The sequence below is a fragment of the Hevea brasiliensis genome, chromosome 15, assembly GCF_030052815.1.
Source record: "Hevea brasiliensis isolate MT/VB/25A 57/8 chromosome 15, ASM3005281v1, whole genome shotgun sequence".
NCBI classification, from domain to species: domain Eukaryota; kingdom Viridiplantae; phylum Streptophyta; class Magnoliopsida; order Malpighiales; family Euphorbiaceae; genus Hevea; species Hevea brasiliensis.
The window spans coordinates 73,743,003-73,767,612 of NC_079507.1; the positions used below are offsets into that span (position 1 = coordinate 73,743,003).

At 32.9% G+C, this 24,610-nt stretch overlaps 5 protein-coding genes across 7 annotated transcripts; 1 reads left to right on the plus strand and 4 right to left on the minus strand.

The window, feature by feature from the left end:
• Positions 1-38: 38 nt before the first annotated feature.
• On the minus strand, positions 39-2,473 carry LOC110670913 (nuclear transcription factor Y subunit C-9). 2 transcript variants are annotated; one of them, XM_021833222.2, is made up of 4 exons: positions 2,283-2,473; positions 2,046-2,091; positions 1,736-1,811; positions 39-1,106 (listed from the first exon to the last, which is right to left on the minus strand). In XM_021833222.2, the coding sequence occupies exon 4, from the start codon at positions 1,058-1,060 to the stop codon at positions 284-286; it is 777 nt and encodes a 258-aa protein (XP_021688914.2). In that variant the 5' UTR covers positions 1,061-1,106; positions 1,736-1,811; positions 2,046-2,091; positions 2,283-2,473; the 3' UTR covers positions 39-283. The 2 variants fall into 2 exon arrangements, with proteins under 2 accessions (XP_021688914.2, XP_021688913.2); XM_021833221.2 differs by lacking the exon at positions 1,736-1,811 and having other exon boundaries at positions 2,283-2,472.
• A 1,704-nt stretch (positions 2,474-4,177) lies between these two features.
• On the minus strand, positions 4,178-7,438 carry LOC110670936 (stem-specific protein TSJT1). Its single transcript, XM_021833258.2, has 5 exons — positions 7,082-7,438; positions 5,242-5,482; positions 5,019-5,139; positions 4,707-4,816; positions 4,178-4,459 (listed from the first exon to the last, which is right to left on the minus strand). Exons 1-5 carry the CDS (start codon positions 7,282-7,284, stop codon positions 4,424-4,426), a joined length of 711 nt encoding a protein of 236 aa, XP_021688950.1. The 5' UTR covers positions 7,285-7,438; the 3' UTR covers positions 4,178-4,423.
• Positions 7,439-12,072: 4,634 nt separating this feature from the next.
• Positions 12,073-12,685, plus strand: LOC110670950 (adenine/guanine permease AZG2). Its single transcript, XM_021833275.2, has one exon. It carries the CDS (start codon positions 12,259-12,261, stop codon positions 12,601-12,603), a length of 345 nt encoding a protein of 114 aa, XP_021688967.2. The 5' UTR covers positions 12,073-12,258; the 3' UTR covers positions 12,604-12,685.
• Positions 12,686-13,471: 786 nt separating this feature from the next.
• On the minus strand, positions 13,472-17,306 carry LOC110670871 (B3 domain-containing protein Os01g0905400). 2 transcript variants are annotated; one of them, XM_021833152.2, is made up of 5 exons: positions 17,168-17,306; positions 16,090-16,239; positions 14,874-15,738; positions 14,432-14,604; positions 13,472-13,857 (listed from the first exon to the last, which is right to left on the minus strand). In XM_021833152.2, exons 2-5 carry the CDS (start codon positions 16,222-16,224, stop codon positions 13,594-13,596), a joined length of 1,437 nt encoding a protein of 478 aa, XP_021688844.2. In that variant the 5' UTR covers positions 16,225-16,239; positions 17,168-17,306; the 3' UTR covers positions 13,472-13,593. The 2 variants fall into 2 exon arrangements, with proteins under 2 accessions (XP_021688844.2, XP_057992899.1); XM_058136916.1 differs by lacking the exon at positions 17,168-17,306 and adding an exon at positions 16,790-17,111.
• Positions 17,307-22,663: 5,357 nt separating this feature from the next.
• On the minus strand, positions 22,664-24,091 carry LOC110655194 (probable aspartic proteinase GIP2). Its single transcript, XM_058136887.1, has one exon. The coding sequence runs from the start codon at positions 24,076-24,078 to the stop codon at positions 22,738-22,740; it is 1,341 nt and encodes a 446-aa protein (XP_057992870.1). The 5' UTR covers positions 24,079-24,091; the 3' UTR covers positions 22,664-22,737.
• Between the last annotated feature and the right edge of the window lie 519 nt (positions 24,092-24,610).

Below are 24,610 nucleotides of genomic sequence, written 5' to 3' on the forward strand. Positions count from 1 at the left end.
GTGTGGGAAGCAGAGTTACGTTTAATAAAATTACTGAATAACATGAAAGGAGCTGCGAAATCTTTATTTTTTTTAACCCATAAAATTATCTACAACAGCTGAACCAACATTCTTGGCTATATAACTTGACAAAATGAAAGCATCAAAACTATTAGGACCAACCTGAAGCATGACTTAAATAAAAACGAGTAATTAAGCTTTAAAACTTCAAACAAAAACTAAGACAATCAATTTACTCCCATTCTGCTTCAGGTTTTTTTACTACTGCAACTCTACTGTTTGCTCAAGAGTCTGCAGGCGGCTGCTGTTGTTGCTGTGGCCAAATTGGCTGTGCAACATAAGGACGAGTATGTTGGCCGTAGAGATTTTGATCCACCACAGGCTGACCGACATTCATCCCTGGAGCAGCGACCTGTGGAGCAAACTGAGGTGACATGTAATAGTAAGGTATAGCTTCAGCTGGGCCTCCAACTGGAAGACTCCCTCTTGGGACAGATGCCAGCACTTCATCTTTCAAATCCTCCCTTGGCACAATATCAACTAGAAAATCAAAAATTTCAGTCCTTGTAATTGCTGCAGCAATATCATTTTTTTGGAGTGTCCTCCTTTTGTTCTCTTCTGTGTGATTCCAAGACCGCAATGTCAATTCCAGAATGAACATCTCACAGGCTCTGGCAAATATGACTGGAGCTTCAGCTGATATCATCCTTACATCTTCATCTGCCTTCATAATCTTCTTAATCCTAGCCAATGGCAGACTGTGATTCTTAAAATCAGCTGTCTGCTCAATTTCTTGGTACTGATTAGTCCAAAAAGTCTGGAGTTGCTGCTGTAGTTGTTCTTGCTGTTGCTGGTGGATATGCTGATAAGCAAGTTGGTGCTGAGCAAGCTGAGCTTGAGATGCAGTGACACCTGATGGCTGAGCAGCAGATTGAAGTGATCCAGTGGCAGAAGGCCCCATCATCTGGTTAGGTTGATACGATGATATGCCATATGGGACGGGAGCCGTACTTCCAACCTCACCTGCTGCAGAATGCTGCCCATGCCCTCGCTGATCCATAACAGTGTTGGCTGGCTTTGGAGAAGTTGTTTATGCGACCACTTACCTGCAAAGTACACATGAAAAAATTAAAAAAAAAAAAAGAGTAAAAACAATGTTCACCTGCCTTGTAATAGAAAACATAAAACATAAAATCATCAAAGTTTTTGCTTAAAAAACTTAAATAAAAAGTGTAAGCTCCCGACCAACTAAAACAATTACAAACATAACCAACTGGAATCGACTTGATACATCTCAAGATGATTATCTCATGTGGGGTCATGGGTTGGAAGGACGCAACTTTAACAGGTAGAACTCACCTAAGCCGAGAGATTGAGTTTACAATGTGGGAAAAGGAAAATGAAAATTTTACGAGATTAAAAGAAAAAATCATATCAAAGAAGTCAAGGAACAAAATTTCTCAAAGCATAAATGATCAGCAAAACTGCCAAAATCTACAATTCCACAGTCCAACAACTCTTTCATATGATGGTTAGTACTGGAAGAGAGATAATCACTATCTGTGATAATTGAACCTAGTAATTTTTCGACATAGCCTCGCCATCAAAAATAAGCTAACTCTTTCGTCCTCCTGTAGCCTTTCACATGACATGTGATATTAGGCAGTGAAAATTAGTAACATAAATCTTCAAAATCCACAAACTGTTAGAACTAATAAAGGAAGCATTAAAAAACCTTCCAAATTGACTTTGGCTAAATCCTAAGTAGTAACGTCAAGGTCGTCTATTGTGCCAAGCATGCGTGTAATGATCTGTAAGAGAAACACTAAATTACGATAAACGACAAAGATTTCCATAGCCCACTCTAGCTGTCCTTTTTTCCCAAAAAAAAAAAAAAAAAAAAACAATAACAACAAGAACAAGCATGAGTCGCTACTTTGCTGATCCCCCAACTCTTACTCTACAAAAACTAAATTAAACCCAGCAAATAGTTAGCTTTATACATAAGGATAGACAAACAAGAAAGCAAATAAATAAATAAATACCTGTCCTCGTTGGGTTGATGATTAATCTTCTTCAAACGATAAAACCCTAAAAAAAGAGAGAGAGAGAGAGAGATAGAGGAGATGAGGGAGAGAGTAAATCACTGAGTAACTAAGTTGAAGGAAGGAGATAAAAGGCATAAAAGAAGGGAAAAGAGAGAATTGCCCTGAGAGAAAGGGTTATATTTTTTAACTAAAATTGAGATTAAAAAAAAAAGTAAAGAACTTTAGAAATCGAACCTTGCTTCCGGAACTGGGAAGTGATGATCGAAGTGGAAAAAGAGAGAGAAGGAGAAGAGAGGGAGAGAGAGAGAGAGAGAGAGACAGAGTAGAAGTTGAATGAAATTAGAAGTTGAATTTGATGCTGCAGGTATAAATTTCTCTCTCTCTCTCTCTTTCTCTCTCTTTCTGACTAACACTAAAAAATAAATAAATAAATAAATAAATAAAGCGCGAGTTTGATCCTCGTCTCGTGCTATATAGCTTTTGCTTGACCCCCTTTTTCATATGACGATTATACCCTTCTTCTTCTCCTGAATTTACAATTTTTCCATGGGATTGGGAATATGGGATCAAAGATGTCAGAGTGATATAAGAATTTTGTTTGATAAATAACATATTTATATTGTGCATAAAAGAACCAAGATAAAAATTTATGTTTTTTCGTAATTTAATTATAAAATCAATTTTATTTGAATTAATAAGTTGATACAGCGAAATATCATTATTAGAACAATATTTTGTTTCTATATATAATATTTATTTATGATTATGCTATACACTTATTTAGTACTTTAAAGTTTTAAAAAAATAAATAAATAAATTTCCAAAATTTATATTATTAAAAAACTTTCCACAATAACAGAACCCTCAATTGCTAAATTAGCAATTTAATAATCCATCGCAATTAAAAATAAAACGATTGCAAACCTGGTGGAGATTCCAGATTCTTCATAATTTTAATTAAATTAATGACTTTTCTAGAGTGCTAATCAATTAGCTTAGCTAGTTTGTCATTTAATTAGATGGTGATTTATTTCACTGATGCCCCCTTGCCGGTGAGCTCTGCAATGTTTTCTCGCCCAGAATCACTAGAGTTCGACATATTTTCAGCTGCTCAGGATCCTAGCGTTTCAAGTGAGGGAGTTTCAATTTCTACTTGGGGAAGCTCTCTCATTAATGCCTGCTTCTGAAATGGGGGAGTCTCTGTTCCTACCCTTCCAAGAGTGTGTCTTGCCTCGTTAGATCTAGGGGAGAGTGGCAAAGGGTTGCAAGAACAGCTTCTTTGTTTTTATTAGGTTGGGGGTGAATGGGCCTTTGAATTTATGCAATTTAATAAAACTTTATTTTTGACGACAAGAGAGAGAAAAACTTGTTATGAATTATGATTGTGCTTGACCGTCTCAAACAGTGCTATGATTTGGAAATGGCACTTTGCTTTGCAGCACTCAACTTCACCTGTATTCTCACAGAGTGGGGGGAATATGTAATAGTGTAACATCCTGAGAGTGAGAGTTAAACCAAGAGGTGGGCTTGGTACGAAACAGGTGAGACAAAATCCCAGGAATGAAAATGTTAAAAGGATATATATAACCTTAGCCATTAACTACTAATTTACTTGGATTAACCATTTTGAGTTAAGTGGTTTAGGGCATAAAAATTATTTGAGTCAGATCAACCGGAGTGTTATAATTCGTATCAAAGATACCATAAGTTAAGAATTAGTGGGGTACAAATAAACAACTACCTGTTGCTAGAAACGAAGTAGAGCCACCCGAGATATTAGCAAACCACAGTACTCTGGTTCTCACTTAACAATTGTACCCAATACAACAAAGTTTAGTACAGCATCAAGATAGGTGGAAAAAATTGTAATGCCTAAGAGCAAGCTCGGGACTAAGTGGCGGGCTTGGTACCAAACAAGTGGGGCATTGATGGGAAATGAAAACGCCAAAAGGATATATATAACCTTAGCGGTTATTAATTAACTTGACAATCATTTTGAACCAATTAGTCTAAAGCTGAAAGTTGTTTGGATTAGTTCAGCTAATGTTTCATGATCCTCTTTGCTTGTGGATACTGTTAGTCTTATAAAGATCAATATGGTATTTTAATTCCATACATCATAGTAGTAGTTGTTATCAAGCTAACAAACATACTTTTATTTATCTTAAAAAAACATGGATGTACATAGAAGAAACCGAAGCGCTTAGGACAAAGCTAGCAAGATACAACTACTTTTCACAACCATAATGCTAACTAACAGCGCTTTTTACTTGTACATTCTACCAAGATTCATAACCAGCAATTCACGTTGGCCCCTTATGCCGATTGCACAGCTTCATCATAAACTCTCTTTTTATTGGATATAGAAAAGTCTTCTACTCTCTGGCGGCAAGAATTGCTGGCCCTTCCACCTGAAATTCATCCCACCAAAATTCACAATTAACATCATAAAATGAAGAATCAATAATCAAGAAAAGCTGTTGAGACAGTGTATTTATTTATTATGAACTGGTGGCTCAGTTGGACCACTAATGGTCACTGCCAAAAAGAAATTCATGCGTCCATGTAAGTTTTGGAGAATTACAATCTACTAATTAGTAAAAAATATCAATCTTCTTTTGTTGCAGATGTTAACCAATACAACAGTCTTCATTTTACCTTGAAAGTAGCACCCCAGATCTCTTCCTCCTTAGCAGGAACTGCAGTGATCTTGTTTTTAGGATTCTCAAAGCTTCTCAGTTCTCCCACTGCTGTCGAGTAGAAGCATCCTGCAAAATCCAATGGCATTGATAATTATAAGGAAACATTTCTTTTTCCCCCCCTCTAAACAACGTGCTTTTGGTTATTTATGTTGCAATTACAAGAGGCCAAAAAATAATTAAGCAGACTAAAACCATTTTATCTCTTGACATAAGAGAAAGCATATTTCAACACAAAGACTAATTTATTTATATCTTTTAACACACCCACCTTGAGGAAAAGAAGCAAGCGACTTGCCACAAGCACCTTTAAGCAATTCAATGTTGTCGGCAAAGGCGACGTATCCATCAGCAGTGATTCCCCAGTATAGAGGAACCTTCCCAAATTGATCCTGTCACATTCCACACCGACACCAATTGTAGTTAGAGAATAAATACCAACCAAACCTAGCAAGTAGCTTCATCAAGGCATCAATTGGTAGATGATAACTTACAGAAGCCACAAACAAGGTGGAAGTAGAGTTGTCATAGACGATGAAAGCAAAGCTCCCACTAAGGTGACCAACAACATGGTTGGGAGGATAGGGTGCCCTGTCACGAAGAGCCTTGTATGCCTCGATGACCAAAATCACTTCATTTGCAGACTTGGCAAGGCCATATTGTTGCCTTAGACTTCCCAAGTTGTCAAGTGCTCCCTCAAACAAGCAGAAGATATCATCTTTAACTGCGAATGATCTGCCATTTTCAAAATCCAATAAATGAATTAGCTGTCTCGTAATTCCTGATGATACATAGCAAAAAATGATGTTTTACCAGCCCAGATTGATCATTCACATCAAATAGCCAACTGCCATCTAAATTTTCACTAGTAATACAATATATCCAAAAAAAAGAGGGGGGACGAATTTTCACTTTGACGCAACACCTAGGATTAATCCAGGGTGGGGACCAACTTGGTTCTTTGTCCAAGTTGCGTTATCCTTATCCCATACCCTGTTCCCTTACCAGTCCATGCTTCCAATTCCAAAGAAGGTTCATAAAAGTTGATAGCGAAAACCACCAGATGCAATCGATTAGTATCATTTCTCCTTACTTTTTAGAGGAAAAAATAAATAAATTTAAAAATGGAGCCTGCCATTCAACAAGAGTCATCATGGTCACAAACACACTTCATCCAATCCTTAATTAAAAACTAAATGTTGTGAGATTAATAGGCTCAAAACAGTGATATCAATCAACACCATAAAGGAAAAGACTCACCGATGTATATATTCAACATAATAAATTTTATCTAAAATTATAAAAATTTAAATATTATATATTTGTTTTATTGATTGAAATTTTCATATAGATTATAGTTTTCCTAATCTAAGCATAATTATGATAATTCAAAATAACCATTTAATAATTTCATTTTATTCAAATTTTTAAAATAATTTAATTATAATAATTATGACGCTCGCTATTTCTGACGATGAGCAAGGAGTACGAAACAACGGGTCAGTTTGGTATAGTACCGTTTGAAACTGTCGTTTAAAAAAAAGTATTTTCTAAATAATTAATTAGAAAATATTAAAAAATAATGAATTAAATTTAATAAGCTTAATAAAAAAAAATAATTTATTTTAAATTTTTAACTAAAAAGTAATTTTAATTTGAAAACGAGAAAAGCACATCCACATGCCATCCAGCTCTAATCAAAAGCGACAAAATATGATCTGACCGCTCATGTTTTACTAAGTCCAAGTGCTCGAATTATGTGCCACGTTAACGGCTGAAAGCTTATTGATGCAAACCGTTGGGTCCCAATTAAACCTAGAGTCCTCATTCTATATGCATGATTACGTGGCAGTCACGCATGAATTTTGATACATCTCACCGGCAATACACCAAAATTTTTTTTTATCATGGCCGCCGGATAAGACACAAACAAAGCACGTTCTTATTAGGACTGTAAAAGTAAAATCATGCCAGTAGAGTCCTGAGCTAAACTGGAAATTTTTTACGTAAAAAAATTTATTATTAAAAATATCTGTCAATATGAAACAAATATCTAAAAAATTGTAGAAATTCTAAAATGTATTTCCTATTAGTAACCGTATGAGCCAAGACTAGATTTAAAAAAAAAAAAATTATATAAAACGTAGCAAATATCCTACGCTCAGTAATTCCGATCAAACTCAAATTAGTAATTGATTAATTTTTATGGCCTGTAACTTAATGGTCTAGCAATCACTTCATCGCTTGTTTAGACTAGAACCTAAATACCGTGATCAGGCGTGATGTGATACAGCGGAGGCCGTGAAAACGAGTCCATTGCAGTGCATATTTTACCTGGGTTGCAGCATGGACTCGCTGTGGTGGGTGTAGGCCAACTGCGCGTTGTCTCCGATCTGTAAGGACACAGCGGATGGGTTGGTGTTGAGGAAGCGCTTCACCAGCGCATCAGCCGTTATCTTCGGAGATGGCGTCCGGCACCCCGCCGCTACCAGCTCGGCCGGCGGAGAAACGATGGCGCTGCTAAACACACCCAACATCTCTAATCCTCTGGCTCTAGAAAAATGAAACAAAAGAATCTTTCCTTGGCTTTAGCTAAAGAGAGTTCACACAGCCTGGACATAGCAGCTGAGAGGAAGAAGGGGCGCTTCCTTTTATAGAAAAATCGACGCGGGTATTATCGTCATTAGGCGGATCTCTTGGATTTATATATATATATATATATATATATATATATTTTTTTTTTTGAGTTCTTTATATTTGTTGATTTTCATGGTGGGATGGAGGCAAGTGGGTTGGGGGGTCCATTGGCGGGCGATGATTCTCGGGCTCTAGAGACGGAGACCGGGGGACGAGGTTATTGGGTCCACATTAGGCTTTTGTCTAAATGTTACGTGTATTGTGCCAAGCGCGTAAAAATTTCTGCGTTACGGAGGAAATAATATTCGAGTGTGGAAGCAATCAGATCTTTTGTGATTACTTGATTTTATAGTGATTGCAGTAGCACCGTCCGATTTATTTGGCGGCTGCTTCTTTGTATTTATCTTTTTTTTAATGTAGGAAAAAAAAAAGAGAATAATAATTAATGAATTATATCATCTTCTTTTCTTTGCATTTTTTAAGTTGGAGAATTTTAAAATATTTTTTGATAAAATTTTTTTTCCTAATAAAAATATAAATTTTGCTTAAAAATATGAATAATAAATACTGTATGACATAAGAGGAACTGTTAGGTTGTGTTTGGATTTAAAAAAAAAATAAGAGGGAAAGAAAAATTTGAGAGGAAAATAATTTTATTTTTCACTCATTTATATTTAGTTAAAAAAGAAAATAAAAAAAAGTAGATTTTGAAAGAAAAATAATAATTAGATTTTACTCTATTTTTTCTCTAAATTAAAGAGAAAATGAAAGAAAAATGTTTGAAATTATAAAAATATTTTTATATTTTTTATGTTTTTTTTGATATTTAATAATAATATAGTAATTTTACTCTTTGAAAAATTAAGTTTTCTCCCAATATTTTTTCTCTTAATCTAAATATAAAATAAAAAATTATTTTTCTCACTAATCATTATATTCTTTTATTTTTTTTTACATTATTTTCTTTCCTTTTATCCAAATATAGTGTTAAAGTGGTGGGAGATTTTTTAAGGTTTAAAAACATTTAATTTAAGTTTGAGAGAGTGAAATATATTTTAAAGTACAATTTTAAAAAATTAAAAAAATTTTTATTTTTTAATTTATTAAATAATTGAGTTAATACAATTTTCTCTTCAAAATTTTTAAATACTTTAAAAAAAAAATTTGATGCTCCAAATACTAAAAAATTAAGAAGATTTAAAAATAATAAAAAATCTTACTTAAAAAAAAATCTTATTTTACTTTATTTTTTTTTAAGCGGAGTATAATTTATAATATTAGTTAAACCGATCAAAATACTGATTGAAATTAATCTTGAATTAAAATGTATGATTTTCTCTATTTTTTAATTTTTAAACTAGTAGGTTAACAATATTTTCTCATTAAAACTTTTAAATATTTTAAAAAATATATATTCTTATCCTTTCAAATGCCAAAAAATTAAGAAAATTTATAAAAAATTTCACTTTCAAAATTTTGTTTTATAAAACTTTACTTAACTTCTCTAAAATGGAGTATAAGAAAATTTAATTCTATAGATTAATATTAAATAAAACGGGTCTAAGATATTAACCGCCTAAATCCACAGTTTAAGATTTTCTGTGTTCTGATGGCAACTTGATGCTAAAATAATAGGAATATAAAAGGGTTAAAAAAAAAAAAAAGAATCAAAACATAGTACGCAAACATTTTTTTTTATAATTTATTTAATTTTTATTATAATTTAAAATCTTACGATAAAAAAAAAATCTGATTAATACTGACATTTTTTAATATAAAAAAAATCCCTAAGGGTAACATCTAACAAGCTTTAGCTGGCAATAGATTCCGAATGTTGGGGCAGAATAGAATAACATATCCTAAATTGTCCTAATCAAATTTACTTAGTGCTCTTCCTACTCACTCCAAGGCCACTGGAATACTTAATTTTCCCTTTTAACAAGAATCCTAGGTTTCATTTAAAAAAAAAAATCATATTTATTTACTTATCTCTGATTAAAATATAAATTCCTTAAATAATTTTAATATTATTAAATTAAAATTTTAATAAAAACTCAAATTTATTGCTGCAATAATATTTAAGCATAGTGCTATATATATTTAAAAAATTTATTTTCTTAACCATAATTTCAACGATAAAACCAACAAGACCCTTAATCTCTCCTTAAAGCGGAAAGGTTAGTGAAATCAGGAAAAGTAAATTATAAATTAATTAAAATAATGAAGGAATAAATGACGTACTTAATACATAGATAGAAAATAGGAAATTAATTAATGGTTAAAAATATTAAAAGAATATATGACCTGTAATTATTCGTTGTGGATAATTCTCTGACACTCTCGCCCATGGTTTCGGCTGTAGCCCCTGGTTTGAATCTTCTATTTTCCAACACGCCGTTTCACGATCCTTATCCGTCCTCCAGCCTAGTCTGCTACAACTCAGTTTTTATTTATTTACTTATTTTCTTAAAAATACAAATAATCTAGAATACTTGATTGATAAGGCAAGAATATCATTTTTTAAAAATAATAAATAAAATAGTATTACCCTTTAAATCGGTATCCTATTTTTTTTAATTAAATATACCCCTATTTAATGATATATCTATAGTAAAAAAATATAAATATTTTTTATATAAATATATATAAGATTTATTATATAAATATATATATTAAGGTATGAGATAACTATTGATTTAACGATATACCTGTCACATTTATGTACACCTAATAAAAAATGTATTTCATTATTTACTAAACTACTCTTATAACCAGTTATTAAATACATCAAGTAAAATGTAGGCCAACTCTGACATTAAAAAAAAATAAAATAAAATTCTGATTAGTTTTGAGAATCATTAATATAAAGATATAATAGAAAAAAATATAATTAAATCATATTAATTGTTTTTCTTAATTCAAATGAAAATGAAATTAAGTATGGGACAGAGAGAGTACATGTCGACCACACTTGATCACCAATTCAATTAAAATTATTGGGCCATCTTAGGATAAGTTGGCACCCTGGGCCTCCAAGACTGTAGTTGTATTGCATGGGGCTAAAATAAATGCGCCATAAATTAATGAAAAAAGACGAGAAAAAGAAAGGGAGGAATTGTAGTTGGTTGTTGGTGGGGCAAGTAGTGATGGATGTATATATAATCTGTGAGTCCAAACAAAAGGAAGGTGAATTTAATTGAAGAGGAAAAATAGATTATGGCAAGAGAAGAACAACCACTACTACCAACGATTAAGACTAGTGCAAATACCAACTTTGTTAAGGCAAAGTGACAACCACTTTTTATATATTGCTCTCCAATGAACTTGGGGCAGCAGCAAAAGCAGGGATCTTGCCAAATTGAAAACTATAATACTGGGTGATTTACATACCCATTGGCCCAACTATTTTGTCCGTGAGCTACTGGGTCCACTACGTAACTATAATACTGAATGTGGATCAAATTGCAATCTGCCAAATATCTATCTAATTAGTGAATTGCAAGACTTGAGTGAAAAGTCAGCCAATCTTGTTGAAGTTAACAACTTTATTGGTGAATATATGAAAGAAATGTTAAAGAGAGAAGCTAGTGCTTGTTTCACAACTGCTTCATGATTAAATAAAAGCAAGAGACAGTGAAACAAAAGGTATACAGAAGCAAACTAGAGGTGACAAAATTGAGGGGGTTATGCTTGTCTTTCTTTGCTATCTTCCTAATTTCTGCCGCCACCAGGTGAGGAGGTAAACCTTGGACTGATTAAGCACACAATAATAACATTACTTTGTTATTTTATGATCTACAAGATATGAATTATGATGATCAAGGTTTGAAAGTGACATGATAGAGAGGGTTTAAAATATAAAATGTGAGAAATTAATCATCTCGTGCCAAGGGTATTTTCGTAAATTAATTTGGAATTGATCAAATTGCGATTATGGAAAAATATTGTTTTCTTGCTTTTGTGGGCATTTGCAGAAATGAAATGAATGATGGGAATTGAATTCTCTCTTCTGTTTGGTTGACAGAACTTAATGTTTATACACGTCATTTACCAGAAAATCAAAAGTGGCAACAGCAGGCAATTAGTTGAGAAGGTCTTTACAAAGGTGATATTTAGTGCGGCATCATCATATTCCAAATCACTAGCCTTTCATGATTTTCTACAGTTTTATTCCAATCTTCCCACTTTAGGTGATTCGTCATGATAATTTCTCTTTTCCATTTTAAGATATAGATTTTTGTTTATACATATGTTGTTATGTTCATCAATTTTTAAGGCAAACTACTTTTAATCCAAAAGAAAAAGGAAATAGCTAGCTCCCACTGAAGAGTATGGAGTGACCAAGTGGACCTTGCACGATTCAATGTCATCCTGAAAGAGGCCTGCCGTGGAAATGAAAAAAAGATTGAATGATACAGAGTGGCAAAGGCTGTAATGGCAATTGTGACAGCAGGATTGACATGAGCACCAGAAATGGGCCCTATGGCAAAAACCAAGACGATGACTGTTAATCCTGCTCTGGGCGCATACTCCAAAAGGCCTCTCGTTATCTGTGGTTCCTATGATCCCACATATAGATACAAAGGTCCCCATCATTTATGCTAGCACCTGCACATTTAGTGGTGTAATTTTAACGTTTGAGGTTACGGTATCACATGCCATAATGAAATGGCACTAGTCTCATTTTGCTCTTTGCTTACCATGCTTGCATGATTTAGCTCCATTGCCCTAGGAAAACAGCGAGAGCCAAATCGTGAGTGCTCGGCTCCCGTTAACCATGCGGCTTGTCCAGACTGCATGCTTAAAGTGAAGGTTACAAAAGCCGCATCAAGAAAACCAAGAGTGATCTTATAATTGCTACTTGTTTATCATCCATGGGAATTCTGGCCAATTTGCTTTTAGGCGCGGCCTCATCCATGGGTGCTAGTGCTTGCTTGGGTTATAGTTTTGTGGGCTTTAATGGATCTGGGCCTATGTCATACAGAACCGCCATGGCCTTAGTCTCAAACAAGGGCGGCGCCTTTCTTGCAATGGCTGCTCTTGGGTTGAGAGAAAAGCTTTCAAAGCTAATACCACAATCGATCCGGCTTGCTTGTGCAGGAGGCCTGGGGCTTTGCATTTCTTTTGTTGGGTTAGAGGTCCACCAGAGTGTGGGCCTCATTGGGCCAGATCCATCCACTTTGGTGACAGTCACATCCTGCTCGACAACAATCCGGTGACTGGAGAATGCATAGCCCAACTTTCTGGCTAGGGCCATTTGGGTTTCTAATTACATATTATGGGTTAAAGCAGGAAGTGAATGGCAGCATCATATACTGTATTCTTTTTGTCGCATTAGTTTCATGGATTAATGTAACACATTTTCAAAAATTTAATTCAAAATTATTTAAAATAAAAAAAGAGAATTTATATTATTAACTCTAATAAATTTTTAGGATTAAAACTTAATTGAATTGAGTTTCATGAATTAAGGGCACTAATGTGATGTGACTTGATTTCCTTATGCTCCACAAGGTGAGACAAATTATAATTACTTCAAAAAAAGTGGTATATTTTCACAAAATTGAATCCACGGCTGGGGCTATTCGTCTTACCAATTCAATAAAAAAATGTTTGGATAGCATTAGCAATATTATTTAATGTTGATGTGCTAGTCACATCAGACACATTGTAGGAAATTGCAGGATTTGTGACTGATTGAAGAAAATTTTTAAGGGCAATACTTAGCATTCTTATACATTGAGGTCGTGAAGAAATTAATCGGATCGAGTTTAGCAATTTTTGTTTGTGGTGATGATTTGATTTTAGATCTCTATTAAATAATATAATATAACCACAATTTCCCAGTGTATATATATTTTGATTTTTCATTGAAATGATCAAATTTAAATTTTAGCTTGAGAAAATTTTAGTTCTCTGAATTAAGAAGGAAAGCTTAAAAACAAAAAAGAAAAGGTTACTTGTAAAATTAAAAATTCAAGGTCATTGACGAGGGTGATAAAGAAGAGTTTTACGATTTTTATATTAGTCACGATGCCAATGGATTTCGTGATGAGTTTTTCAAATTCCAAGAAAAGAAGAGCACTATTCATCCAAGTACTGAAATCAATTGAATGTCATCCTATCATAACACTATTGATCTTGCAATTCTTTAAGTTCTACAGAATATAAATGGCCTATTACGCAGGCTTGATGGGGTGCAAAGCAACTCAATCTACTTGTGAGCTACGAGCAATGCTGACTCGAAATATACCCTTAGTTTCACTCTCAATTCCAAAAGTACATTCATCTCCAGGCTGAATGTTATTGGCCTGGCAGAAATCTTCCCATCCGCTCATCAAAAGCTTCAATTTAGGTGTTTCATGGTAGAGCACTGGCCACTGCCTCATGTCTGGGTCCTTGAGAAGCACCACTCTTCTTTCTTTTATTGTTCTTCTCTTGTTAGAAGATGATGGCAAGGCTGCTGGCAATTCCTGCACGGTATCAATGGAAGATAAAAATAGCTTAGCCATCCCCAAAATAAGAAAAAATTTGTAACTCGTGACAAGTACTATAAACCGAAGAGAATAGCGTTAAAGCTGAGGAAATATATGAAAATAAATGCATAGATGATAATTGGAATCCCGCATTTCATAACAGCTGCTATCTTGTCATCTAGGTCATTCAAATGAAAATCGCTTTGTAAAGTTATAAAGAGATTGTATGCATACTCTTCATTAAGCTAAAAATAGAGAATGGGATAAAAGAAGGTACCCCTGCAAACTAAAATGAATTTATTTTATATGCATTTCATGTATCATGTAAAACCATAGCAGCACATGCGTAGCTAATGCACCCCACCTCGTAAATGAAATGGCCTATTCAATACCACTGATGGCAACATAAAGTCAAGGGCAGCCTATAGAGGGATTGCAGAACTATAGAAAATCCCAAATAGGCCAATGTTGATATCCAAGTAATACAAAATCTTTGGTGAAAAATCAGCTTTGAAGTTAGCAGTACCAATAATGAAAGAAAATCAAACGCATGCATTAACGAATAACTTACAAGAAAAGGTCGCTTGTTGGCTGCAATCAAACAAGAGACACTGCCTGCACTTGGTAAAATTCTTGTGTTGGTAGCTTGGAGCTTCATCACTCCATCAACTTTATCATTGCTTCCCTTAGGTAAAATAAAAACTGGGTCATCCTGCTCCATTTTGATTACCTCTGGCTTCTTCCCTGTATTTAGTACCTTGCGGTTATTTACAATAGCAAAATAAAATACATCACTTCATATGCAGATAGTGTAAGTTGATTCAATCATCTACACATTTCTTTTTCATTTTAGGCCTTAATGAGAAGATTATTCTGTTTCAATGAACTGGCAAAATAGTATCGGTTGCTGATCAGGAGGAAATCAATTAAATATATGACAAATGTTAGATCAATGAATAGGCACAGCCCCCACCTTCACATATATTCAGCAGATAGAGACAGAAGCAACTTACTTGATTGTACCTTTTCTGTTCTCTCATCAGTCTGGCATCTCCTGTGTATTCCATTGGACCACTTAGAGTCGCTCCCTAAATTCTTTTTTGGTTTTGGAGGTGACTTTGAAGCAAGCAAAGGCACACTATTTAGTGATCCTTTACAATCTGAGCCAACTTCATTTTTAGAATTAAGAGATGGATCGGCATTATGAGAGGATTTTTTAGCTCCTACTAGGATTTTGTTGTTTCTATCAATGTCCAAGTTGTATGTCAACATTTCCAGACTAGATAAGTCACATATTGCAGTTCGATATGCTGCTTCTTTGTCACCAACTTCTCTATTGATTATGGAGAATGGCTCTTCAAAGAATTCTGCTTTAGAAACAGCTTGAGGCCTTGCAACCCCATTTTCATCATTTGAAGTACCGCATATCGCCATCTTAATGTTTATTGCATCATTTATCTTGCATTGACCTTGACTAATTTCCACATTTGAGTCAAAGAAAGCAGAAGAATTTGATCCCTGTTTGCCTATTGAACCTTTATCAGTTGAATGGCATGGGCCACATTTTTTAGTAGACTTTCTATCAGCTTTAGCTCTTTTTCTCTTCAGATTTTTATTCCCAGAGAAATCTAGCTTTTCACACCCAGTTTTATCAAAGATCTGAACAACAAAGTGTGATCCCAAAATATAGTGGAATATCACAAAATCTCCAACTTCCAACCCGTGATCAAATGCAAATGTATCCCATCCTTGATGTAAAGCAAGAGAATTTTCCAGGATAGTTAATTTTACTTTCCATTGCAATCCACTTGAATCCTCAAGGGGGATTTCTTTGTCAATTAGTGTTGACACCGTAGGAGCAAATTTAGGAGGTAAGAACTGCAAGGAATGCCAAGATTAGAATTGTTGATTCAGCACTGAAGTCAAGACCAGAAATAACCAAACCTGCAGGAAGTTCTACAAGGCAATTTTTTTTTTCAACAAATTCCAGCCAAATGCAACCATATAAAGAGAAAGAACAGCACACAAAGCAAAAGCAAATAAAATTCTGCATTTAGTGCATGATAGGTATGTTCATAATTTTGAGACAAAGCTTGCATTTCATCATATCGATATGGTAGCTATGAAAAGATGAAAAAAAAAAGAGTGATCATGCAGCAGCCAGAAAGAGCAAATAAAAGTAATGGAAAAGTGACTGGCTTGAAGAGGATGGACAGAACAAGATCATACCAAAACTTCAGAAAACCTTTTCGTAATCATAACTTTAAAGAAAGATGAAACAAGAGGCGTTGATTTTCTCCTCTTCACATGACAGAGTAAGCATTTCTTCCTGCACTCTGCACAAGCTTCTACCATGGAACCCATCCAACTGGAGAACTCCTTAAAAATAGAGAAGAGAAAGAAAAGGATCAGGCTAAAAAATTAAGTTTTCAATTCTGAGGACTCTACGAACACCCCAGTAAGCATTGACGCATTCTTAAGCTACCAAATTGTGAGGTTTAGGAATCCAGTCAATAAAAGCAAAAGGGTTTCCATTTTCCAGCCACCTTATGACAAATTTGCTAATTCTCCAAGGATCAAGAATTCAACGAAGAATACATATTGCTTAGTTACAAGCACCCCGATTGCTGCATAAAAGAAAAAGTACAAACACTGACTCATTTTGTTACTTAATTTTGGCCTGGCTATTTAATCAAACAGCTTGAATTGGAAAAACAGCGCAGAAAGTAAGGCCTAACCAACCTCAGAAGCCGCCAATAAAATGAACTTGAAAGAGAAAACAGGAAAAATTATAGAACAATAAATTCAATAACGCATATAAAAGCCCATCTTTTCATCCTCAATCGAATTTGTTTTAAAAGATCAAAGCTTTAAAAATTGCTGAAAGGACTCTATATCGTCCACGAATAAAGAGGCAAAAAGAATGTACCTTCTTTCAAAGGAAGAAATATTAAGACCTATGTTTAAAGAGATCTCCGATATAATGACAGCTTAAACCCATGAATGTTGAGTTAAAACGGAAACTATAAGCAAACTCCCGCAATTTAGATGCATTAGCTCGTGTTTATGTGTACAAAGGAGAAAACTTTTCTTCCTGTAAAAACTTGCCAGGCATTATTTTCAAGGAAACAAGGACTGAAATCAAATGGCTTTGTCTCTTCTCAGTTTTCAACATTAAACAATTTTCAGTCTCTCTGTCACATTTATGGTCTATATTTTTACGGAGAAGAAGAAAGAAAAGAAACCCACCAACATGAATGGTTAAAAAAAAAAATTAATTGTGATCGAGAGATAAGAGAAAACTTACCGGGTGAAGAGGTGGGACTGACGGGGAAACCCTTTGGATAGAGAAAAACGCAAGAGTTGTATGTATAGCACAGTTTGCCAGCGAAACGAAAACAGATGTTTATTTATTTAGGCAGTGCCAACTGTGAATCGGTGATTCCTCTTTTGGAATGTTTTTTTTTGTTCCAGCCTCTTTTGGCATGTTAAGTGTGCCTAACTGTGACTCTGACACTGCAGTTTCGGCGCGTGCCAAACCTTGTGTAATCATTCATTAAACAAAGTCCTTTAATCATGCTTTATTTTTTAAAACTATTAGCGGATGTGCAGGAGTGGAACTTGTTTTTTTGGAGTGGACAATCTTGCTTTTTTTGGTATATTAGTGTCTGCACAGTGAATGATAGATTAAATTTTAGAGATTATAATAGTTTTAGAACTCAATTTGATCTACTCTGCTCTGAATTCGATTAATTTATTTTATTTTGATTTGTGGGTAGGGTGAGACGGAAAGACTTTCTCTTGGTCTTGAAACCCATAACTTGTTTCGTAATATTTTATTATTTTTTATTAAAAAATAATTAATTTTTATATATTTATATTTAAATATTATAATTTTAATAAAATATATAAATATATTATTAAAATAATATGTGAAACTTTCATTTCTAATTATAATTTATTTTTAATAAATAAATTTATATCATATATTAATAAATTAAAATAAAAAATAAAATAAAAAGAAAATTCTCTACGGAGAAATCTACCTCACTCCACACCCTAATGGGAAATGCCCTACCCTGATCCTAAACTTCTATAGGGTGGGAACGGAAAGAGTGATCTCTACCCGTGATTCGCTTCATTGCCATTCGATCAAATTTTGTGAAATTATTTTTAATTATTTTTTTTAAATGTATAGTAAATTAGCATTTTTAAAATTAACTAATTAATTAATTAATAAAAACACAAAATAGTCATACATTATACCCTCACATTGGGCGAACACGAGCATCACAAAACAAAAAGAAAATAAAATCTTCTTATGAATTAAGTGTTATGAATTAAGCCTAATTCAGTAAATGATTTGTTATGACTTGATTATAAGTTAAGATTGTATACTGTGAAATGATTTGTTCCTGGGTTATATTTTTGTGTTCATGTGTTGATGTTTTTGTATGTGATGAACATGAGTTGCTTTTGTATCAATGCTTTTGGGATAAAAATGGGAGCTGCAAGTGTAAATGAGATATTGATTTTTCTTAATTCTTCACTTCTTGTTTCTATAACTTTTGATTATTTATGTTGTGATTCTTTTTGTTTTATATTGTGGTTACCTTATTTAGATTTGGGATTGGGAATGAAGATATTAAGAATGCGACTAGTTGATAAGGAGATCGAAATTTAAGAGAAAAATTAATCTGTCGAAATGAATTGATTTATTTAGTTTAATATAGTTTAATTAATTTATTTAAAATGATTATTTTAATTTTAATTTCAATAAGATCTTATTATTAATGAATTTTAATAAAATTTTATCAGTTTAATATATACTTTTGGTATTTTGTGAAATATACAACTATTAAATGAAAGGTGGATTTTCCATCTAAACTATAACTTGATAGCTTGGACTAAAAAAAAACCACAACTCATGCTCAAATCACCCTAAAATTAGATTTCCTGTTCATTTACATTTTCTGTTCAAATCACCATTTACATTTCATGTTCATCGATTCTTTGTGCTGAGTTACTTTTGTTCACGCTTTTTTTTTTTTACAATATTTGTTTGTTCATACTTTTTCTTTATTTCTTTTATAGTATTGGTTGTACATGCTTTTTCTGTTCATTTCTTTTATAATATTTGTTTTTTTTTTGCTTTCTTTTCATTTATTCTAGAATATTACTCATTCCTTAAATTTATAGCCATATTATAGGTTATTTCTCTTTGTAATAATTGATAAAGATAGGCGATTAAAAAGATAAAGCTAAATTTAGGTGGTCTAATATAACATTTAAAGTTAAGTTTTTTTTTTTTGTGTATTTTATACACAATTTATTTTATTTTATTTTTTATTAATTAATTTTTTTTTTAAATATAGACTATTTATTTTTTAATTTAGTTGGACTAATAAAAAATATCAATTGATGGGGGACACAACATTTAATTATATAAGGCAAATGACATATATAATATTTAGACTTAAATATCTTATGTATCTACTCAACTCACAAATTTAATTTTAAAAAAAAAAAAAACAGATGAACCCACTAATTTTTCAAATTAATTAGACCAATAAAAAATAACATTTTAAATTATTAGAATGTATAACTATTATTTTTTTTAATTGGACCAATAAATCACATCAACTTTTTAAAGTTTTGTTATAAATATTTTAGGGACTACATGTTTAAAGATATAACATCAAAAATTTAAAATTAAAGTTTGAAGGGGAAATAGTGACCCTTTTAGCTTTTGATTTCAATGTTGGACGCACATAACATTTCTACTTAGTGTCTTATATATTTTACTTGTATTTAAAATTCTTTTTTTTTATTACTTAAAAAAAATTTTAAAAAAATATGGATCATTAATTTTTCAATTAAATTAAGTAAATAAAAAATAAAATTTTAAATTATGAGAATATGGTCACATTAATTTTTTTATTTAATTGGGCCAATTAAAAAAAATTTACATTTTAAATTTTATTAAAAATTTTTAGGACTTAATATAATAGTCTATTAAATATATATTTATATTTAAACCCCTCTAATTTAAATAGAGGGCAATGGGCCCTACTAACCCTTTAATCCGTTGTTAATCTAGTAAATAAATTCTAAAAATTATACACAAAAATTATTTAACAATAGAAAGATTAAGAAAAAACATTATGACAGACAAAATGCTAGCTAAATAAGTTTTTTAATAAGTATTCTTTTATTCTCTTCATTATTTTTTGTTTATTTCTCCTATGATATTAGTTGTTCATTTCTCCTATAATATTATTTGTTCTTTTTTTTTTATTTCTTCTCATGCATTTTTTTAATTATTTTTTCTATAAATATTTTTTTTTTACGTAGATATTAGATACACAAATGATTCAGTGATGATAATAGATATCTATTAAAATTATGATAATTTTAATAAAGTTCTTATTTCCATAACATTGCTCATTCCTGAGATATGTTGTGTTATACATTATTTTCTTTGTGATAATTGATAAAGAGAGACCATCAAAATAGAGAAACCAAAGTTTTTAAGTTTTTTGATTTTATCATATTAAAAAAACTTATTATATAAAAAATTCAGTTTTTATACTATTAAGCTCTTTAATTTTTCAGTAATTAAATTTTAGTTTTACCAAGAAATACTTAAGATTATTAAGTATGAAATTAAAAAAAAATTAAAGTTTATTTATAATAGAGTAAATCTTTGGAGATTTTTAGTGAATAAAAAAAGTCTTTTTTTAGTGAATTATTAACCAATTAAAAAATCTTTATTGTTCTATTAATAGTTAAAATCTTGAAGTTTAAAATTTTCAAAATAAAATAAATATTAAAAAACTCCTAAGCAATGGATTTTATATATAAATGAAGAATGAAATTTCTAATCAATGTAATAAATCATAGTAGTCAATAATTAATTTGTAACATGATTATTGTAATATCCCGTGTGGCAATGAGAAATAATCTACAGCTGCGAGGCCTCGCTTGAGACCTTGACCAAATGGGGAACAAGAATGAACCGAATCATACATTAAAATGAGGGAAACTAATCACTAGATACGCCTTTTAGTGAAATGGCCTGGAGAGTTAGAAGAACTCCGGGTACTCGCTTGAGAGAAATCCTAAGATGGGTGACCTCCTAGGAAGTTCTCCATTCCACCTATGGGACAAAACTGCGAGTCTCAGAATGGGGTGGATCAAAGCGGATAATTCCTCTAATGGTTGGAGCAGGAGTGTTACAGACGGTATTAGAGCCGGACCCCTTTAGTAGATGTATAGTTCAAGGACGAACCAGGCGGAAGCTGGTGGACCTGTAATATCCCGTGCGGCAAGGGGAAATAATATATGGCTGGAGGTAGGGCCTCGCTTGAGACCTTGACAAAATGGGGGGCAGGAATGAATCGAATCATACATTGAAATGGGAGAAACTAATCACTAGAGACGTCTTTTGGTAGAATGGCCTGGAGAGTTGGAAGAACTGAGGTTAAGTATGCTTACTTGAGAGAAATTATAGGATGGATGAGCTCCTAGAAAGTTACAAAACCATGAGGCTCAGGATAGGGTGGGTCAAAGCGGATAATTCCTCTAGTGGTTGTGTGTGCCATCAGGGGCGACAGGCCGAAAGCGTGGGAGAACTTGCCTTCTTAGAGTTTAGAGAGGAGCCACCGAGTGGCCGAATCCAATCCCACATCGAAACGAGGGAAGAAGTTAATAAGGTAATGATATAAAAAATGGAAGAACTAATCACTAGAGGTGCATTTTGGTGGAATGGCCTGAAGAGTTATAAAAACTTCAGGGTTAAGCGTGCTCGCTTGAGAGAAATCTTAGGATGGATAACCTTCTGGAAAGTTCTCCATTCCAGCTATGGGACAAAACCGTGAGGCTTATAGCCAAAGCTGATAATTCCTCTAGTGGTTGGAGCTAGTCATAATTTTAAGTGTCTAATCCCACATGGCTTTGGGCCTAGAACAGTCTCTTTCACAAAAGACAAAACTCAATGATTTAATCCTGGAGACTGTAGAGCACACAGAAAAAGTCCACCTAGACATAAATTATGAATATGTATAAAAATAATATATTATCCATCAATGCATTCAACATACTTAATATTTTTTTTTCCAGATATAATATGAGTTTTACAACACATGCACACACAAATCTTGTAACAAATCGATGATCTACTAAAACTTACATACTGTGGCGGAGATGAGTAGCAGCTCACCGACGTTGGAGGTCAATATATCGATATTTCATTTTTATTGTTTTTATTTGAAATTCAATTTATTGTATTTTTATATTTAAAATAATTAAAATTATTATTTGTCATTTGATCAAATTATTTAAATTGAGATGTCATACTACTGTCCAAAAAATTGAAATTAAAATAATAAAGTATCAATTGACGTCAAGCAAAAAATTAAGAAGAAATCCAAAAATAAAAAAATAAAAATAGAAGTAGAAAAAGACCTAAAAAATGTGATTGTAATTTTGTGTTAGAAGAAAAATACTATAATAAAAGTTGATAAAGAAGCTAATGATCTTTATTTTTGAGAGAGCAGCAGTGAAATAAATTTTATTTAGCATCATAAATTATTTTAAATTAGAATTAATCTTTTTTCAAATTTTATTTAGCACTTGAATTGAATATATATATATATATATATATATATATATATATATATATATATAAGTGTATATGTGTATTTTATAAACAATTGAATCAAATTAAACTAGATTAATCATCAATCAAATTATTATTATTTCTGCAACAGACACTCCAATACTATTGACTTATTGGCGCCAGTCAAACTGATTGATGATATACAAAATCAAACTATAATATATTGAAAATACATAATACCAGCACAAGATTCCATCCTAGAATTTGAAATTGGAGCACTCGACTTCTTCCCATAGGAGTGTGGAAGTAAAAGCCAGCCTGTTAGAAGCAAGATCAAACTGCAAAAGATTATCCTGCAACTGGTGTGCCCCAATCACTATTGGTGTTGTTATTACAGGCTCATCACCTGCATTCAAAAACGCTAAACACACTACATCGCTGCTCACCTCCACCACTGAATTAGCTCCATACATTTCCCAGTATAAATTCTTGTTGTTCTCGAACACCAGCGCGATGTCGGGGACACCAACTCCAAGAGGTGTCATTCCCATATTTCCTATTGTATAGCAATCTGTAAAGGGGGCCATAGGTGCTACTTTGCTCACATTCCAAACTGCAATCTCCTCATCAAACGCCTTAACCAGAGCCTTGTATATAGAGGTTTCCAGCTTGGTGTAAGGTTCTACTGTGGATATTTTTGTTCCCCCCTTCCCCGTCTCTTTAAACTCAAGCAACGTTGAGTTTACGTGAATGGGTTTTTTGTTTACCATAATAGATGTGACCTCGACGAAATACTCTGGCGATGGGGGTCCTCGTATCACAATGGATGATCCTGTGAATATAGTGTTGATGTAGAGTCGTGTATGTTTGAATCTTGATGAGACGTCAATAGCCTTTGATGTATTGTAACCTGGATAGAATACATATGGAGAGTCACCAAAGAACATAACACCACTGGATTTGGAAGTGGAAGGCAAGCATATGGCGAATTTACGCCGAAAGCTTCCACCAAATGCTGAAGAAAGTTGAGTTGGCAGAGCAATTCGTTCCCTTCCAAGTCCAATCATTCCCTTAGCACCACCAGCAAGACTACTAAGATCCCAAGCATTGGCACAAGCGAAGATAAAATCAGAAATAGATACGGTTGAGCCGGCCTGTACACCGTCCGTGGATTGGAGGGCAATTATATCTCTGGAAACATCTCCAACTTCATATCCGCCTCTGACTGTGTTTTCAGAGAGGACATAACAAGTTTCGTTGTTGCAGCCTGGTCTATGATGACCAGGTAAGCAAGCACCACTACAAGTGGCTTTGGCCACGGAGCATGGTGCTGAACCACAAAGACTCTGTTTGTATGTTGATGAGACATATGATCCATCGTCGCAATCCATCCATAAGTGCCGGCCTCCAAGGTTGACCACAAAGTCCTTGTGGGCAAGTGGGGTTCCCATATTCAGTTGGGTTACATATTGGAGAGTAGTGGCATCTTTGGAGACAGGGAGGACAAGTGCCTTGGGTTTTGAGGATGTTTGTGCAACAGAGAAGGAGATAGAAATGAAGCAGGAAAAAAGTAGTAACTGAACTAGAGAAGATGCCATTGAAGGAAAGTAGTTTAGATGAAGAAGATTGCTTATGACGAATACTTGCAAGATTGCGATGGTATATATATACTGTGCATTGCCCCCGTATATGACCATTTCCGATTTCTTGACTTGGCCTGGATAATCGATGTGAAAGTGAAACACCTTAGCTCAAACACCTAGACTCTGTCAAATCAATGAAAATTTCTGTTGCTTATGCCGTATCACTTTTCTAGGCAGGCTTGTTTTATCAATCCTTACTGCATTGCAATATAAGCCAATTAAATGAAAAAAAAAATATATAGATCCTTATATATTCAAAATGCAAATCTTACTTAGTTTATATGTTATTTGATATTATATATTTTATTAAAATTCACAATAAATTGAATCAGATATATAAAATTTTTTCTAAATATTATATATTTTGATTATTGTATGTTTAAATTATAAATAATTACTACATAATTTAATTACATTATATTTATTTATATTTAAATTTAAGTTAATAGTTATTAAGTTTCTATATTTATGACTTTTTTTATTATGG

What these genes read in the sequence shown, in the direction of transcription:
- LOC110670913 (XM_021833222.2), bottom strand. Translation starts at nt 1,060, where the DNA reads ATGGATCAGCGAGGGCATGGGCAGCATTCTGCAGCAGGTGAGGTTGGA.
- LOC110670936 (XM_021833258.2), bottom strand. Translation starts at nt 7,284, where the DNA reads ATGTTGGGTGTGTTTAGCAGCGCCATCGTTTCTCCGCCGGCCGAGCTG. An exon ending in GAGTCCATGCTGCAACCCAG is followed by an intron (nt 5,483 to 7,081) that starts GTAAAATATGCA and finishes TGAAAATGGCAG; the next exon opens with ATCATTCGCAGTTAAAGATG. An exon ending in TCTGGGGTGCTACTTTCAAG is followed by an intron (nt 4,460 to 4,706) that starts GTAAAATGAAGA and finishes GATGAATTTCAG; the next exon opens with GTGGAAGGGCCAGCAATTCT.
- LOC110670950 (XM_021833275.2), top strand. Translation starts at nt 12,259, where the DNA reads ATGGGAATTCTGGCCAATTTGCTTTTAGGCGCGGCCTCATCCATGGGT.
- LOC110670871 (XM_021833152.2), bottom strand. Translation starts at nt 16,224, where the DNA reads ATGGGTTCCATGGTAGAAGCTTGTGCAGAGTGCAGGAAGAAATGCTTA. An exon ending in AAAGGTTTTCTGAAGTTTTG is followed by an intron (nt 15,739 to 16,089) that starts GTATGATCTTGT and finishes CATTCCTTGCAG; the next exon opens with TTCTTACCTCCTAAATTTGC. An exon ending in CCAACAAGCGACCTTTTCTT is followed by an intron (nt 13,858 to 14,431) that starts GTAAGTTATTCG and finishes GATACCGTGCAG; the next exon opens with GAATTGCCAGCAGCCTTGCC.
- LOC110655194 (XM_058136887.1), bottom strand. Translation starts at nt 24,078, where the DNA reads ATGGCATCTTCTCTAGTTCAGTTACTACTTTTTTCCTGCTTCATTTCT.